The sequence below is a fragment of the Electrona antarctica genome (genome assembly GCF_951216825.1).
Source record: "Electrona antarctica genome assembly, chromosome: 4".
In the NCBI taxonomy this organism is placed as follows: Eukaryota; Metazoa; Chordata; class Actinopteri; order Myctophiformes; family Myctophidae; genus Electrona; species Electrona antarctica.
Genome location: NC_136809.1, coordinates 36,600,081 through 36,620,080, shown reverse-complemented (window position 1 = coordinate 36,620,080; position 20,000 = coordinate 36,600,081). Strand labels below are relative to the sequence as shown.

General features: G+C 45.3%; 1 protein-coding gene across 1 annotated transcript; it reads right to left on the bottom strand.

Annotated features, from left to right (window-relative positions):
• Window positions 1-4,861: 4,861 nt before the first annotated feature.
• LOC306922591 (protein phosphatase 1 regulatory subunit 29-like) lies at window positions 4,862-10,657 on the bottom strand (the record flags this gene model as incomplete). Its single annotated transcript, XM_079500298.1, has 4 exons — window positions 4,862-6,437; window positions 7,379-8,370; window positions 9,122-9,271; window positions 10,466-10,657. The coding sequence occupies 4 exons, from the start codon at window positions 10,655-10,657 to the stop codon at window positions 4,862-4,864; spliced, it is 2,910 nt and encodes a 969-aa protein (XP_079356424.1).
• Between the last annotated feature and the right edge of the window lie 9,343 nt (window positions 10,658-20,000).

Here is a 20,000-nt window from a genome sequence, read left to right as displayed (position 1 = left end):
AAAGGGAGGCAATCAAAGGGCTTTTACACCATATGCCATGACTACTGATTTGTGTTTTTCAATAAACCCCAAAGCTTAAAAAAAGAAACCTTCAAAAGTAAACTTTCATAACAATAACTCCTTGAGGCAGCTCCCATTATTGTCTACAACAGTATAAAACCCACATGAATACACTTTTGAGATAACAATATTCATTTCTGTTTCCCAAATGAATAAAATGCTTGTTGCCTTTTTACCACAGATGTTCCGCCCAAAGAACACTTTCATCAAAAGGAAAATAAGCTTGACATTAAATGCAAAGAGTTTGTTGCCGGGACTGTTCTCCCAAGTCGAGACACGTACTGAATTGTTAACATTGTCTCATAGCTGACAGCTTACATTGGTGTATTGGTGTTATATGCTCCTTTAGTTACATGCGCCCCAAAAGCACAAAATTAAATGAAAAACAAAAAAACTTGAGGGGTTTCCAAATGTACCCATAATGGTCTGTAACTCTGTGTACAAATGGAACTAAATTGGAACCATTTGGACTAGACACAAGACTATTCCTATTCCTCAGCAGTATCTCCACTGAGATCCTGCTGAGGCTGTCATCCACTCCTTTTAGCCCTGAAGCTACAATCTGGAACATATTTTGAGTTTGTTAATACAATGTGACTGACACTGTATGTGCCCTGGTGGCCTATAGGATTATGATCATTTCAACTAGACGGCACACTATTGTAAACTGTCTACAATAGATGTGCCCCCATCTTTTTTGGAAATAATGCAATTTCAGCACCTCTATCCATTGGGACAGGGCCACGCCATAAAACGTAGGGATTGTAGCTATAATTGACTTGAGGAGAGGAGACAAACTAGGATATCTTGCCATTTTCTAGCGCAGTGGTTCTCAAAGTCGGATCCAGGGACTCCTTGAGTGGGTTTCAAATAGACCCTTACATGTCTTGTAACTTGAGAGTTATGGGGGTCCTTGAAATAAGTACCATGGTTCTCAAATGTAGTCCCTGAGGACTGTTGAAAATCACTCCTGTGAAGATAGAGGAACCGTACTGCTGAAAACACACACAGCAGGGGGACAAATATACTGTTTGGTCGACATAAAATAATTGTAAACAATTATGATAAAGTGGAGCAAGGCTTGGTTACCATGGCTGCACCCAGTCAAACACAATGCGCTCTATATTGAGGTAAAACTGAACAGGCATACAGTAATGTGCTTGGACATTAAACAGACCTAATAGAGTAATAGACCATTTGGAAGTGAAATGAAAGTGAAAGTCAACTAACCTGCTTAAAAACATTCATAATTGCACGGTACTGTAGATAAGAAAGATCATTAGTGCTGCCATGGCGACTATTGGACATGAGTGATTAATATACTATATAGTAATGTGTTAATGAATATCTGCACTAATGTTATTATTCCCTCTGTTCGGGGCAATACCTCAGGCTAAGGGCAGGTACCCACATGGTCCAATGTTTCCGTCCTACCAAATTAAGCCATGCCTTTTATAAAAGTCTGCACTAAGCTGGTGCTAATCAAAAGACTGATTGGAAATTCGCAGTGCCCAATACCGTGGCAGCTGCCAGTGGAATTTGAACAAAAAGGCCGAAATAGAAAACCCGGTCCTTTATCAATGTGGCAGCTGTCCAACTGGGAGCCTGGGGAGTTTAAGTTCCAAAATTAAGTTCTATTGATCTGATTGCAGAGTAATGACGTTCCCTTGACATTCCACCGGGTGTCAAAAGCCCTTCAAAGGAATTCGGGACCGTAAAAGAAATAATGATTTTCCCTTCTAATTTACTCATATATAAGTACTTCATTGATCTGGTACAAGGCTATTGTTTAGTATGGCTGGTGAGGAGCATTGAATAATACTGTAGTGTTTATTTAATACTTACAGATAGCTCCAAGTTAAGTTGTTCCATCTGCTATACTTCAAGACAGCTTTATCTCCTAGACTAGAGTGGCCTTTTGAAAAGAGCCCGCATTCCAGAAATGGATAACTGTATAGGTCAAAAGGAAAATGCCATGCTCTGCTATGTCTTTCTCAGTGGAGCTCACACCTCAAACAGAGGATGGATTCCAGCCCTGTCTGGATGATGATATCAAGGTTAAAGCTTTGGAGAATGCAAGGGGACTGCACTTCCCAGAGACAGACACTGGAGCAAGGTCTTTCCTGGCCAATCAGACTCAAGCGGTGTAAAGTAAACCCAGCAGGCCTGATTTCTATCTAGCTCACCATGGCCATGTCTCAACCCAAACTGTGACAGTAAGCATGGGAATTATTTCAGTCAGAGCCTCGGTGGACCACTCCTGTGTGACGGCAGTCACAGTTGCTGTCAACAGAGGTGAAATAAGGTTAATCGCCCTGATGAGAAGAGGTATGAGGGAAGACAGAGAGACAGAGAGGGGGCTGGCTGTGGCAATCATTAATTTCAATCAAGCTCTCAATCTGCCGGAGTTAATAATATCAGCATGCTCCCTCGACCTAAGACAATGGTACAAGACCGCCTACGCAAATGACTCAATTAATTTACCCCATTAAACTGGACAGGTTGGGGGGGCAGGGAAATAACACGAGCAGGAATGAATTAATTACAGGTATCATTGTAAATTGTATTTATATCTTAAGTTGTCAGTGGAGATGGTTGAATTGCAGGGGAGATGACTGCATGGGCTGGAAATCAAGTAGGGAGGATATATAGTAGATGAGTGTTTTGACAGGTAAAATAGTAGGGTCGATCTGTATAAATCCATGACATACATTAATTCACTAATTCAGTTCGAATTAACATTACTGGGTTTTCATTTAACCACTTTCAACCTTGTGTTCCTATTTTGGACATGCCATAGGCTACTGTATAGGTACATCATTTAGAATTAGAAATCTTCCAAAATATCAAAAATAGCAGATCTACTGTAGTACCTTGACACCATCATATGACAAAGTAATAGGGTAATTAATAGCAGACCAAGCTTTGCTCCATTTTACGTGTGAAGTACAAAACAAAAGATACTGATTAAAAGTTTAAAACATACAAAAATAAATCCAAACCATTATAATAATTACTTAATTACTTAATAATCACTTTTGTCATGCATAATTTCAAGGTTTGCAATTTAGATTTTGAGACCATTGCAGAAGAAACTGAAATAACCAACTGGTGAAATCATACCTCTGTCAATTTCTCTTTAGGGCACTTTGGTTCACAGCAGACACCCACGTATCTCCTGCACATCTCCATTCTCAAACGAAACGCAGCCTGTCTACCAGAGACCAGAGTAGGCCAGCGTGCTGCAGAGTGAAGACTCATCTGGTCTGACTCAGGAAATCGCCCTGGGCTGTCGCTCTTATGGTTAGTTTTATGTCTCTGTGTAGTGTGGTGGATACTTGACTTTAGGTTTCTATTCAGTCTTGCCTGAGGCTGATACATCTCAGCCAGCAAAAAATACACAAACTACAATGAACTCACAAACCCCTTCATGCCGCTACATCAACCCTCTGACCCCCGCTCAGCCCCTCACCAGAGCCTGCAACTCCCTCAACGTGATTATCGACTTATTTAATATGGAAGCCGACGCCCGTCTTGTGAATTCTGCGCAACTAGCACTATTGAAATGTAAATGTCCCCCTTCGTAGCTTCCCTTATCAAAAGAAATGTGCTACACCTGTAAATAAGAAATGGGCTCGGAGACAAAAATGCCTGCGAGCCTGGAAATGGCTTACTTCACACTATCGGGATAGGCGAGCAAAGCGTGTGCACGCGGCTGTGCCCCGGCGCACACAGCGCACGCTCACACAAGCGCACCGTTTCCCTGACTGGGCTGTTATCTATATGCAAAGTATCTGTACTAAACTATCCACATCGCTGGCTCGAGGCGGACAGAAAATACCGGACCCCCCACCCCCCCTCCACACACACACACACACACACACACACACACACACACACACACACACACACACACACACACACACACACACACCTACAGTTAAACATGGCTAGTTTTCTGTATCGAATCAATGAGCATGCTGCAGACCAAGCTGTACGCATGCACGCACACACACACACAGTCACACAGTCACACACACACACACACACACACACACACACACACACACACACACACACACACACACACACACACACACACACACACACATGCACTTTCCTGCCGTTGTCCGGGTTTCCCTCCCCATACGGTTCCACATAGCCCCCTCCATCACTTCCTACTTCTTCTTACACCAGCTAATTACCAGGAAGAACAATTAGCACGATAAGTATCACGCCCTGTAATGTCCTTCCGGCCTCCCACGCAGGCTAGCTCTAACACAAAGGTGCCTAATTCCTCCCTTATTATCCCCCTAAATGATGCTTCTATAGGAGAGCAGGTGCTGGCGGTGCGCTGGAATGATTGTTTTGTGAATGGGGTTTTGATGGGATTAACGGAGAGAAGGACGGTGCTTAAGTCAACGGGGCTGCGCTTGGAGCGATAGCTAAGCTACTGTATATGCTCATCACCACCTTTCGTGTGTTCATTAAAGGAGATTCAAACTGTCAATGGAGGCCTGCGAGGACCAAAGTGCCCAGGGACAGGGAGCCTCGTTCCTTCCTGATTCTTTGAAATACCTTTTTGAATACCTTCCAAAAAAACAACAATAGAAACCCCCAGGCGGATAACCTCTAACTGTGGGTCCACTCTACTCTAATGCCCCATCATTTCTGAGAGCTCACTGGAATCCTGCTACATATTATGAATCTACTCTGCGACGTCTCCACTATCTAAGTCTGCTGTCGCATTCCAACCTTGCCGTTCTCTTCTCGTCTCAACTTTGAACCCCGTAACGTCAGGTTACAGCTTCTGCTGGGCAGACACGCCCTTCCAGTAGTCCAAGATGTCGTGAAGGTCCTCATCTTTAGCGAACTGCACCTTCTTGCGCAGGGCGTGGCCCGCTGCTATGTAGGAGGCCTCCTCACGCGGGTTCTTCTTGTAAGGCCGGAAGCGCTCCCAGATCCTCAGTGTGCTCTCCGAGGAGTACTCCGGGCTGGAGGAGTAGCCCGAGTTGTAGTTGTGATGTCGGGAGGGCGAGAGCTGGGAGTAGGTGGCCGTGGCGTCGCGTTTGGAGCGCCCGAGCGGCTTGAGGAATGACACCTTCTGGGCCTGCGATGGCGAGTCACTGGCGCCCTCGTAGTAGAGCGCGGGGAACGAGTGGCGGTGCTCGGAGCAATGGTAGTCCGGCTGCACCTCCAGGTGATGCTGCTGTGGCCCCGCACTCGCCACCCCTCCCCCGCCCCCGCCCCCGTTACCGCACCCCAGCCCTGCCCCGTTCACGCCCACTCCGCCCCCGTTAATGTTCCCCATCCCGTTTCCACTGCACCCCCCTCCTCCCCCGCTGCAAGGGCTTCCCTTCTCTGGAGGATACTTGCAGGGGCTGCGTTGCTCAGGCACGTCGACGCTGTACACCCGGGCACTCTTGGCGGACCCCATGGAGGATGGGGTGCTGCAGCGGTTCTTCATGACCGCCGCAACGGCTGTGTCGGCGCTCAGCTGCCTCTGGAGGGGCCGCACCGCGTTGGCAGGTGGTGGGTCCCGGTACGGTGGAGAGAGGAACCCCCCGCCGCTGATGCCCGGCCGCTCAGACAGGGGCAAGACCAGCGGCACAGGGGCCATGGACGGGTGAGGGTGAGGGTGAAGCTGCGAGTGAGGCTGGAGATGAGGTTGCAGGTGAGGCTGGGCATGGGGCTGGGGATGAGGTTGCAGGTGAGGCTGGGCATGGGGCTGGGGATGAGGTTGCAGGTGAGGCTGAGAATGAGGCTTGGGGTGTATCTTGGGGGAGGAGGACATGACCTGGTCCCCAGGGCGGCACGGGGAAAGGGGCAGAAGGTTGCGGGGAAGGGAGGTGATGCAGGCTGGTGGCTGAGAGGAAGAGACTGGCTCAGAGGTGCTGACCGCGCAGGCGGAGGCATCGAGCTTCAAGGCATCGATGCAGTTATTGATGATCTGATTGACCTTGTCCACCTCCTTGGCGATGGTGGAGATCTCGGACACCGAGCCGTGGTCGTCGTCATCTGAATCCACTCCGGCCTCCGTTCCGTTCTCAACCCCACCGCGCATATCCACCACCACTTCGCCGCCCCCGCCCACTCCCCCTGCTGTTACGCCTCCCTCCCCCGCCAGCGCCCCCGTCCTAACCTCTATGTAGTTGGCCTTGCCGCCCATGGCCTCGGAGAAGGCACTGGCCATTTTCTCCACCTGGGGCAGTGTGGAGAGGCGGGAGGAGCTGGTGTTGGTGGAGCCATGGAGCATGCCCGTGCTAGAGGAGGCGGACGTGGGTAGTTTCCCCCCAGTCCCACCATGGTGGTGCTGGTGGTGTGCCTGGATGGCACCTGCATCGTTAACCACTGCTGCCGCCGCCTCTGGGCCGTACCTGGAGAAACACGTGGACTGACTTTTAAGGGTCACTGCATAACTAAATACACTCTTAATAGAGACCAATTAAGAGTTGATGAGTTTGATTTTGCCCTCTTAGTGAGGCCACAGGATGACATTGAATTTGGTGGGCTTATTAAAGCTCAATCGGTATGAGACAGAGGCCTAAAGCCTCAGTGAAGTCTAGTGCACTATTGGGAATTCGAAATATAGATTTCCAGTTATTTCTTTTCTATGAATCACAATAAACAAACAACTAATGAGCTGCCGAAGCCCACAGCATAAATCCTTCAGAGGAAATCAATTTCAGTGACAGTATTATTAGCCCTGAGTTCAGCCATTATGTGACGTTGTGTTGGTTCAACTCCAGTACATGGACCACACAAAATCTAAATGGCAGTCCACAGAGAACACATATATACATATATACAAATAGAAAACTTGTTTGAAATGACCAAACCTGCCTGCCGATGATGTCACTGATAGGCAGATTTCTGAACTGTCTATAGCCCTCTTGAGAAAGTACAGAAATGGTGCGTGCCATCTTATAATGAGCATTAGTGAGAACCAATTATATGAAGATATGTTGAAAATGGGTGAAGTGGTCTTTAAAATGTCAATGTTTGTTTTTCAAATAGCAATTAAGCACACTGATCTGCTCAGTTTCACTCAGCGACTATGCTGTTGCTCACAACCGTATTGATGCACAGAATGAGTGGTTAGTTGTTCAAGCATGCTAAACAAACTAAACAACTAAACAAAACAAATGACTTTTTCATTGCACAATCACAGGAAAACAACCATGATTTATTAATGTGTGATCTCCTCTACTTCCTCCCCATAAGTTATACATGAACTTTCATTTCAAACTGCTGTTGCTTTTCAAGTTCAACTCTGTGAGAGTCAAACAATAAAGCAATATTTAAAAGTGCTTCTTACCTCATCTCTATGATGGTCTTCTTCACACTGATGGCCTTCTCCTTCTCTTCTTGCATGCGTCGCTTTCGGAGACAGTAATAAACCACTCCCAGCACAATGACCATGCCAAAGAGACAGCCCAGGATGGTCATGATGTAGTGGGTAGTGGTAGAGGGATTGGCTTGCAGGTCCTCCGGACCCAATGCCCTCGTGGCAAAGAACAGACAGGTGTGGTTGTATCGCTGAGATTTACTCGCCGACACCACACAAAAGGTGTAGTTGGTGTGAGGCTTCAGCTTATCCAGGGTGATAATCTCCTTCTTGTTTTTCAAGGGCATGATGTCTGCAACAAAAGTGTGGTTGTACTGGGACAGGATGTACATCTTGCTGTATGGCAAGGGGATCTGAACCATGAGAGAGGCGGTGTAGAAGGACACCGTTTGAAGCTTGATGGAGATCTGGTGGTTTATAGGGTCGGCTGTGGACGTCACAGTGGGCTGGTGATAGAGACCCTGATCCGGGTTATCCAGGCCCATCCCGGAGCCGTCCATGTCCGGACGCAGGGAGGGTATTCCAGGAATAATCATGCCATCCCGACAAATTGTTGAAAGAATTGAACGAGCATTCCTCCCGTGCCCAGGCAGGGGACTCAGGAGCGGGTAGCCAAACATCTCCCGAGGAGTCTCACACTGAAGCCGATCATAGGTGTGGGTCACATTATTGAAAGCTTCCAGCCAAGACAGGAAACTGTATAGCTCACAGCCACAGTGGAAGGGATTCCCTGCCAGTTCGCACACCATCAGCCTGTTGAGAACTGTGAAGGTGGAGGGGTCAATGCGGGCCAGTTTGTTGGAGGACAGGTCCAGGCTACTGAGGCTGGGGCACTCCCAGAAGGCATTGGTGGCAATGACTTCGATGAGGTTGTGCTGGAGGAAAAGGCACTGCATGCGGCCCAGGCCTCTCAGCATGCCTTCAGTTAAGTTGGTCAGCTTATTATAGCCCAGCTGGAGAACCTGTCAAAACAGCACATATTAAGCATGTTTCCATTTGGGGCATTTAGCTGACACTCTTACTACGGATAATACCAGTGACCTTAAAGCTGCACAGAGCAAGTCATCATCAATCTAAATCGGGGATTGAAAACGGATAATCACAGTCAATCACACCTAATTAAAATGCTGCACATCTAATGAGCATCACATTGAAACGGCAACGGTCTCTAGAGAAAACGGCAAAGTCCTGTTGCCCTCTCACTTTTTATTCTGCGTTTAGACGGAGGCACAACAGTGATTGGAAGTGCAGTAGTGTGCATGCCAGGTGGCTACTGTAGGGGGCAGTGACAGTGACGCACTGCCAGATAGACTAGTCACGCATGAGTAGAACCACTTGCGTTCTACTTCGTATCACATGGCTGTTTGTTTACATTCACCAATGCAGTGTGGTTTCATGGCTTGTTCAATTTGAATTCCTAGGATGAGGATTCACCGTGCTGCCCGTTTACATGGAGACACGAGGCAGAGCGTTTTAAAAGATTCCCACTCTGGAAGTTATGTTTTCAATCACCGTTGTTGCCGTCTAAACGGAAGGGACATCTAATATTTTATTTTTCCGTTTTCTCTCGAGAACGCTGTTTCAGCATCAATACACATTCATTTGAAAGTTCCTGAGAGTCAAGACGACTCCTCAAAACAGGCCATGCACTCAGCCACACACAGTAGAGTAAATCAAACAGAAGTAACAATATCGGAGTTCTGCTTTGCGGACCTGTAGGTTGGCCTGTCCGGCAAAGGCCCCGTCCTCAATGTAGCTGATCTCATTCTTGGTGAGGTTGAGGTCGGTCAGGTTGGTGAAACGATACATGGAGGTGAAGAGCACTGCTTTCAGCTTGTTCTCATTCAGCCTCAGGTCATGAACCTACAGGATAACGTAGACAGGTTAAGTTACCACTGACAATTGTACTGTGTACAGTCATCATCATCATCATCATCATCATCATCATCATCATCATCATCACCATCACCATCACCATCACCATCATCATCCTCATCATCATCCTCATCCTCATCGTCATCATCATCATCATCATCATCATCATCATCATCACCATCATCATCATCATCATCATCATCATCATCATCATCATCATCATCATCATCATCACAATTTTAACCAGAGACTGCAAGCATGTCATCTAAAGTGGCAGTTTAGCAAAAGATAGATATTTTACAAATATGTGGAGCATGTCCTTTGTCTGACACCATCATATAGGCTAGATTCTGAAAGAAGCACTGACAGGCATGTCATACTGATATGGTTGACTATTAGTCATAAAGCACAATGGCACTGGAACTACATTTCATCACAATAAATCTGCTGCTCGTTACTTGGAATGGATTCACCTTGGCAGAAACACTTGCTGTGTGTGTGTGTGTGTGTGTGTGTGTGTGTGTGCGTGCGTGCGTGCGTGCGTGCGTGCGTGCGTGCGTGCGTGCGTGCGCTAAATTGAGAGTACAGTTTACATACTGCTGGTTGTTCATGTCAGTGTGTAACTTCAGTATAGACTGCATTCACAGAATACCATAACGATCATCTGCAGAACATGTGAGCTTGTAGATTGACCATTTCCATCACTGACATAAAATATTTTAAAAACAAGATAACCATAGGGGACGATTAGGTATAGGGTTTAAGTGGTTACAATTGTTGATCAATTTGCTTGAGTCTCAAACTGACATCCAAATTACACTTTGGAATAGAGCACATAATATAGTCTGTGGGTGTGGGTACATTTGTAACACTGCCAAACATTTATTTTATTAGCGGGGCACAGGGCATCTTTCCATTCCATTTCGCTTTTATGAACCCCCTTTGCAGTAATTATATGCAAATGATACAAATGGGGTGGTACCATTGACTAACACTGACAAATGTGTGGGGTTAATGGTGTAAGCGACCCACCAATCTTGTATGAATTAGAAAACACTGTATACCGTCATAGTCTCAGACTCGGACCCTAATGTCATGCTAATGTTACTAGTAAATATTAAAACCCCTAGAGACATTAATGTACCTTGCAAATTGCTAGATAGTTATACTGTATATACTGACCGTGTTGTTGATGTGCTGGGGGATGGTCTCATATGGTGGCTGGTTCTGGCTGCAGATAGCCAGCCAAACATAGCCCTTATCCCCCTCTATCAACCAGCAGTCCCCTCTTGCCAAGCCAGGCAGGTGGAGAAACACCAGCATAGGGATCAGGAGACAGAGGAGAAGGGAGGGAGAATGCAGTCTGCTGACCATGGTTTAGGGTAGGATTGTCTCAGGTTGTCTAGATGGACGAGGGTAAAAAAGAGAGGGCTGAACTGTTTAAAACTAAAGGAGGGCTAAAGGAGAAGGGGTAAGCGGGCTGGCGCAGTAGGCAGAGAGAAAGGTCAGCAATAAAGGCGTCTCTCCACTGTGATTAGAGCTGAGCGAGCAGCACGGCAGGATGGTCAGTCCCCATTTTAGGTGTTTCGCTTCGAAGGGTTTTGGCCCCTGCAACTACTCATGTTCCCCGACGGCAGTATCCCTTGACGACATAGGCGTGGATGTTCTCAGAAAGTTAGGGACCTGCATGAGAGGGAGAGAGGGAGGGAGAGAGAGAGAGAGAGAGAGAGAGAGAGAGAGAGAGAGAGAGAGAGAGGGGGGGGGGGGGGGGGAGAGAAAGGAAAGGAAAGGAAAGGAAAGGAAAGGAAAGGAAAGGAAAGGAAAGGAAAGGAAAGGAAAGGAAAGGAAAGGAAAGGAAAGGAAAGTCGAGGAAGATTAATGGTGGTAATGATATGATATGATTAATAGTAGGCAGAACATTGTAATACACTTCATATATTCCCAGATGGTTGTGAATTAATTGAGTTTAAGTCTCAATTGTGCATAAAAAAAGATACGGATACTCTTGCCACCCAATCCCTTGAAGGTAATGCACCAAGGTGATAAATCTATTAGCTGGCATGATTATTTCATTAAAATGTAATAGTCATAGACATATATTTTGACATGTCAAATTAAACCAGGCTTTTTCCTGCCCTGTAATTATTCATGTTCATGTTCATGCAGTGTTCAATACTGAGACATTTACATAGAATGTACCAATAAAAATGGAAATGGGTAGAGTATGAAAACAGCACTGCTTTTCATTGTTATATTTACAAGGTTCACTAGTTTACAATTTGTCGTTAAATTAGCCTGTTTCACCTTCACATATTGAAACAATAATAGTTTCACAGGTGCAGTTTATACAGAGAGAAAGGAGACACGGGCTAAGTGTGGAACAGATGATGGTTGTTGTAATTTGCATGTCTTTGTAGGGTGCTAACTGACACTTAGCTATTACCTCCCTCGGGGGATTAGTCACGGATTAGGTCCTAAACCGGCATAAAATATTATGTATCTCATAAACACAGGTGTAGCCAGTTTAATTTGTTTCCAAAGTTTCAATCCATTCCCATGGTAAAGTTATCTCTGTGTAGCTGCATCTGCATGAATGACATAACCAAGAAATAATACATATACTGTACCAATGCATACATAGCCATGACTATATGTTTGTGCCAGGCCTGACTGTGATAAAGACAAATGTTCTTTCACACGCACGCACGCACGCACGCACGCACGCACGCACGCACGCACGCACGCACGCACGCACGCACGCACACACACACACACACACACACACACACACACACACACACACACACACACACACACACCTCCTTGCCCCTAGCATGTACCTCGGTTAGCCCGCAGTCAGCTCTCATTTAGCTTGAAGTGCTCTCTTCACATTGAAAAGTGACATTGACAATTCAATTCCTCCACCGCAGGCATTCAATTTGACTTTGACCCAACGATGTTGTCATCATCACATGTGTGGTTAATGCACAGTTGCACACACCAAAAAAGCAATTTACTGGCAAGAACGCTTGCGACCAGTGTCACCTTGATACATTTGAATTAATAAAGCCATGATTGTTTTATGCATTCACTTCCAAAAGGAAGTAGCACTGGAGTGGGTGTGCATGGACTTACAGAGTCTGTCTTCATGAAAGGATGTGTTATGTATTTTGTTCCATAAATGAACCATGCAGTCCAATTAAATTAAGTTACTACTGTACATGTTCTCTCTCACTATAGTACTGACCAACACCTAGTTTGGGCAGCCAGGGGGTCCTCAACTGGCATGCACCTAAATAGCATTGTTGATCTAGCTGGCTGATAGTGAGCAGATGGCCAGATGTCCCAACCAAGATCGTAGGCTATAGCATTTATATTCTAATAACCCCAATTTAGGACAAAAGAGGTTTAGGAGGTTTGGGTGTCAAATGACTGAGCCCTCTGCCTGTACTGTTTGCTATAAAGACCCACTGAAATGTACTGTAATTGTGTTGTACGGTCGGGAGCCGTGAGGCTGCCGGCTGGCTTGACCATAATGGCTGTTATGTACCCTGCTTCTGCTTCAGTACTTCTTCTCCGTATTTTTGCCTGAGTATTTTCAAGTCTCATGTTTGTGCGGTATAAGGAAGGAGAACACACAGTTCTCTCTATAGTTAATTTACAACAGATGCATGCACAGTAGCCTAATCATATTATTTGGTACGCACTGACACATTTTTACTCTATTTCTTATACTGCTCCATTCTCTCATCTCTGTGAAGAGAACTCCAGCTCCAGGTCTGGCCTGATAGTTTTACTTCTGGCATGGTTCCATTTCTACTCTCCTTCTCTGTGATAAATCCATGCAATATATATTCTATTTGAGTAAGTGCAGAATCCATTGGAAATCTGCCATTATGAACACTAATTTCAGTCCTGTGGTCTAGCCCCCCAATGTCTTTCTGCCCAGATAAAACCAAATCAGTTGAGCGACACTGGGACACTCTTGTTTTCTGATAGGTAGAGTGAGTCACAATAGATGTGAAATATTCTCTCTCTGCACACATTGTGCAACCATGTAGCCATGTCCATGTTTGCATGCTCTCCATGTGATGGAGTATGTGTGTGGATGTATGTCTATAGGCTCTGAGCAGCAGGAACTTACTACAGGCTCCATGCAGCTGCACAGGGGGAAGACGCATATCAAAGACATCAGTTCCACAACAACCCTGGGGACTTGGTCATGAATTCATCCACTGGACTGTCTGACATAAACATAACAGAGAGCAGGCACCAGGGGAACATGCCAGAAAACCTTCCCCAAACACATTCTAACTATGAATATGGATGGTTCCTTGGCGATATTAATGTGGCCATGTTCCTAGAGATGTTTTAAGCTATGTATGTTGTCTGTGCGCGTATTTAGTTAGTTGAAAAACGTACGTTGTTGGGGTTAGAAAAATCGATTCATGTAAGAATCGTGATTCTTATTATAAACGATTCAAAATCGCTTCACAATTCTTATTCTTATTCTAAGATACCATCAAAGTCAATAATTTGTAACGCTCTGTTTTTAGTTTGAGCTGTTGAAAATGTATTAGGCTACACTTGGTTGTTAAAGTCCAATGAAAACAATATGACTGAAATAATTTAGATACATCTGACTGGGACTTTCTTTAATGAGAATCTTTTTTCTTTTCTTTTTCATTTTTTTCTTTTTTTTAATCGTAACCCCAAGAATCGGAAATAAAATTGAATCGTGAGATAGCAGATGATTCACAGCCGTTTCTATATAAGTTCTCAAACTCCATCATGTCAAGGACCCCCAAAGTTATATTTATGTGGCTGCCAACCCCCCTCTAAAAGCTATAGTCCAGCCCTACAGAACGTCCCTGCACACTACAAACAGTAAACACAGGTCGCCTGTCCCTTTCTCTCTCTTCTTTATGACAACCTCAGCTCCAGGTAGTCTCGCTCTTCTCCCAGCTGTGGAATGACCTCCTGTCATTCACTTCTAATGCTGTTCCAATCCATCTCAGTCTGAAACATATTCCTCTTCAAACTTGACCTCATCTCCTCATCTCTTATACTGTTTATCTTTGTCTCTGAGCACGTCCTGCTTGTTATCTATGTAGACAGAAGCCGGTTCTGTTATAGACAGTGCTACAGTATGTTGTTTATGTTAATACGATCCCAGGTTTCATGCCTACTTGTTTTCCTAGTAGCTCATTGTACCACAATAAGCACAAACTTACTTTCTTAGCACTTAGTATTCCTGCGGGACCACCTGATGTGTTGATGGTTGACTTAAAGGTTCATGGCAGTTATTCCGATCTTGTAATTTGTAATAAGTCTCTTTGGACATAAGAATGCCTCAATTACTGTAAATATTGTCCAGTCATTGATTTGTTCAGCCAGCCAGCCAACTAGTTCAGCCTATGGTGTACTTCTGTGCAGAGTGCAATGGGAGCAGAGCATGCAGTAATTCCATTAGCGCTATCTATCGCAGAGACCAACAATGCCAACCACCTCAAGCGCTGCCTGCCTGCATCATGTTCAAAGCATCGCAATGTTCCTCCATTTGTTCTCTCCATTCCCATCTCTCTTAACCTTTTTTAGTTTTTAGTTTTGTATTCTCCCTTGGGGTCTCTAGATGCCCCCTCGCTCAGTCTTCCTAATTTTCCTCCTCAATACCTCTCTATGGTTAATCTATTTCATTTTTCTTTCTCTCTCATTTGTTTTTCTCAGCCCTATATGTCATTTCTTTCCCTCTTATATTCTCTCTCTCTCTCTCTCTCTCTCTCTCTCTCTCTCTCTCTCTCTCTCTCTCTCTCTCTCTCTCTCTCTCTCTCTCTCTCTCTCTCATTATACTTAATCTATCCCATCTCTCTCTCATTCCCTGCTCATCTGTGGAAGCGTGGATTGCCATCTCTTTCTCTCCCCTGTTGTTCGGTGTGTTCACAACATCTGCTGCTGCTTCTGTCTGCCGTGTCGGCCAAAACCCCATAGGGAACCAGGATAACAGATAGTGTGTTTGCCGATGCTGTGGGCTTTCATCCGCTCACAGTGCTCTGTGGGCTCTTGGTGGTTTTGTCAGTGCAAACTGTAATGGGTGTTGGGTGGAACTGGTTTCTGGTGTGACAAAGGGAATGTTGCCGTTTTGAAGCCCATACAAGTCAGAGATAGTCCCTGCCAAGTCACGAGTGAGGAAGACACCATATTCCAACCAGGCTGGCTCACTGCCCAGGACCAGGTTATTGTTTGACTTTTTTTTTTTTTTTCACTCTTTCAGAAAGTCTTGTTCTGTTCTTTCAGCTGTTTTTTCTGCAGTTTCTGGTTGTGTAAGCAGTTTTAGAAGTGCTATAAAAGTTTACTTGGACGTTTGTTCAGGTGACGGTGCCTCAGGAGGACAGAGGAAAGGTCCCTGCAGCTCCTCAGGGCATTGTGTCAAAGAGTGAAAATAGCAGCTCTACAAGCTCACATCCTGTCGAAGTGAAGTGCTGTGAGCCGCACGACACCGCCATAGGTCTTTGTATAAAATAGGTCCTCAAGTGATTACACTGTTGGTGTGTACACCTGAAATGATGTACTTGCAAATTAATGTATTCCGGTAGTTGTTTGGCATACGTGTATGGGGTTGTGTGGTCGTATGCACACGCATACGTGCGCCTGCTATACCTCTGTGTCTTAATTACTTTTGAGCCGAAACAGTCCCTTCCCTCCAGCACTACACAGCAGGTGTTTTGAAGAAACAGCTCTGCATGGGAGAAATGCTTCGTTACCCTGACTGGATCGAGCGACAGGAAGGGAACACCTTTCACAATGTCATTGCTCTATTCTTTGTTATAAAAGCCAGTGTTCGATTTTGACATAAAATGTTGTTGTCAAAATCCCAAAATCCCAACATAGGGATGTCAGGCTCAAAGTGGTTAACGGACCATGGTCATGGACCAGTGTATTACTTCAGCCGTAGCCTGGGATCAATACAATTTTCGATTTTCGAGGCGGCCGGAACCCACGACCGGAACAAAGCGTGCCCGTGCCGTGCACTTCCAAAATGATACACTTCAAATGTGTTTACTTTGGTATAATGGTTTGGTTTGGTTTAGTATAATATTCGTTTTGTATCGTTTAGTCTATAACCTTTTCTAAAATGGATCATACGGCTCAGTTTTTAACGAAAACCAATCTTTCCTTTGTGGTGGAAAGCTGAACCAAGGTTCCTTAATTCTGCCTTCTGCCGCTTACTGAAATGAAAGAGCATGAAAAAAGGTTCACAGAGACTGTATTGGTAAATAGTGTGATGTAATGGCACTAGACCAGTGGTTCTCAAACCCAAACCCATGACCATATTTTGAAAAGATATGCCAGGGACCCCCCATAAGAGAAGATGTTTACGGCTCTAGCCGTAAACATCATTTTAAGGACACCCATTTTAAGGACACCCAGTTTGACATGCATTAGGCCTCGGACTCCCATTTAATGACATTTCTGTCTCTGGGACCCCAATTGATATAGTAAAATCATTGTTAATTTAACTCTGAGTGCAATGGAACCAAATGCTGTTAATGCTTGGTTCTACACTCTCTGAGTTACAGACCTATTAGGGTCCATTTGGTTCCTATAACTATCTAACAATTAGCTGGGGACCTCCCTGAAACTCCCTCAAGGACCCCTGGGGGTCGCCGGACCCCAATTTGAGAACCACTAGTTTAGACAACAGCATCCATTCACCAATGAGAGTACTAAATGTCATGTCATTGTCCTCCATGCTGTGACCTGTGTCCTGCCTGTAAGTTGTACACAATCATCTGTCCAGTGTCCACACAGACACAGCACAGCCCTCTGACAGTAAGTGAGTGGCGAACGATGCACAACAAAGCTCTCTCCACAAGACATCACAAATCAAGGTGTCTGGAGAGAAGCAGAAGGGATTGTCTTGGTAAGATACACAATGACAGGTAGAAGCACAAATCATAGAGCTAGGTGGGCACATTCACACTCTTACACACTCTTACACACTCTTACACACTCTTACACACACTCTTACACACACACACACACACACACACACACACACACACACACACACACACACACACACACACACACACACACACACACACACACACACACACACACACACACACACACACACACACACACACACACACACACATCTAGGCACACTGTTAATCACATATCAAGACAAAGTGGCACTCAGGCACACACTCACTCTCGCAAAGGCACGCATGTATCCGCATGCACACACAGAGGCTTGCACACTGTCATCATCAGTCATCGTAATTGCGTTTAAACAGACCGAGGTGTTTTGTCTTGTCCTGCTAAACGTGCGACAGTAGTGAATGCAAACACATCATTCTTTACAATGGCGCACCTCTCTGTTTGAGATGGATTAAAGAGAGTCGGAGCAGGGAGGAGGACGAGAGAGTGTGTGAGAGTGGATGGGGAGAGAGAGAATGGCACACAACGAGAGAAAAGGAGAGTATAGGGTGGGTGGGAGAGTGTTGAGGAGAGATGACAGGAGAGAGAGAGAGAGAGGGGGGGGGGGGGGGGGGAGGCAGCGACTACATAGTGGTGGCATCATCTGCGTGTTTATATTATTTGAAGGTGTTTGCATTAGTGTCACAGGAAGCGAGAGAATGAACGGCACAGAGGAACAGACAGAGTGGATGACAGATGCAGAGGAACAGATCGAGTGGATGATAGATACGAGGGAATGGATAGGGTGGTAGATGACTGATACGGGGTGTGGAAAGCCTTCGCTGAATGGTCAATAAGATACGAATTTACGATACGAAGGCAGACTCGGGAATCGGGATGCATTGGACGTTGCAATAGGTCAACGTTTATTCACAATGCTACCCTCAACACAGTGACAAAAAATGACAACACCATGCCTGACTGAATATCGACTGCACACAACCACACGCTGAGATACATTGACACGCTTATATCCCACTCAACGTAAGTCTACAGCACATTGAGCAGTCTCACTGGGGTAGGGGGTGAGCAATCTACTCACCATAAGACCATCACACATACCATCATACATAGAGGTACATCTTTCAGTACTTTCCCACATACTTGTATGCATTACTAAAAAGCACCTGGAATTATTGTACAAATACATGAACATGTCTCAACCAATAACTATGTCCCCTTCGGTACGATTGGTCAAGTGACATCCGCAGTGATGTCACCAGTCATATATAGGTGGAGAAATGTTGGGCACCGCCAATCACAATTTTGGAAATCATGTTTATCTGTCTCATCTTACATTGGATATATTGTGCTTGTTGGAAACTGGTAACGCTTAACACAAACACAGGATAAATGCATTCAGGGAAAAAACTAATACACGTTGAGTAAACGATCATGTAGCACAAGTTGAAACCACATATGGAACAAAATGGTGAGACTATAGAGCCACTTTAGCAAAGAAAGAGGCAGATGAAAGATACAAAGGAATGGACAGAGTGGACGAGAGTTCCAGATGAACAGATAGAATGGATAATGATGATGATGGAATGGATACAGATGAAGAGATAGAGTGGATGGTAATTGATACAGATGAAGAGATGGACTGGGTGATACTTCCAGAGGAATGTATGGAGTGGATGATAGTTCCAGAGGAAGATATGGACTGGATAGTTACAGAGGAATGTATGGAGTGGATGATAGTTCCAGAGGAAGATATGGACTGGATAGTTCCAGAGGAAGATATGGAGTGGATGATAGTTCCAGAGGAATATATGGACTGGATGCTGGTTCCTGAGGAAGATATGGACTGGATGATAGTTCCAGAGGAATATATGGACTGGATGCTGGTTCCTGAGGAAGTTATGGAGTGGATGATAGTTCCAGAGGAATATATGGACTGGATGCTGGTTCCTGAGGAAGATATGGAGGGGATGATAGTTCCAGAAGAGCAGATAGAGTGGGTGATAGTTCCAGAGGAAGATATGGACTGGATAGTTCCAGAGGAATGTATGGAGTGGATGATGGTTACAGAGCAACAAATAGAGTGGGTGATAGTTACAGAGGAGCAGGTAATAGTGGAAGACAGGTACAGAACAAAGAGGAGCAGAGGGAGGAGATATGGGAGCAGAAAGAGGTGGTGAGGAACACAGAGATGAGGATGAGGATGAGGATGAGATGAGGAGGTGAAGAAGACAGAGCAACTGGGGACAACATGCAGCTATGACACAAATAAATAGAGAGAGAGAGAGAGAGAGAGAGAGAGAGAGAGAGAGAGAGAGAGAGAGGGGGGAGGGGGGAGGGGAGAGGGAGAGATTATGAGGTGTGGGTTTGCAGCTGGTGCACGTAGAGCAGAGGACATTGCAAGGCCCTGCTTTGATCCAAACCTCATTCACAGTACTGTCAACGGAGACACAAACAGAATTATGGATCTCTCTTTTGTACTGAAAATCCTATTGGTCTGAGCCAACAGTGTGGGTGTGTTGTTTGTTTGCGTGTGTGTGTGTGTGTGTGTGTGTGTGTGTGCGTGCGTGCGTGTGTGCGTGCGTGCGTGCGCTTGATCATATTTGTATGGAGGCCTATATGTAATGTGTATGTACAGTATACAGTATCACTGCAGGCTATGGCTGTGGAACACCAAGGGAGGGAGAGACCGCAAAACAGAATGTTAGAGGGATAATAATGTCCCTTTATTGTTTAGAGGCGATAGTTGCCTTTGTGTGTGTGTGTGTGTGTG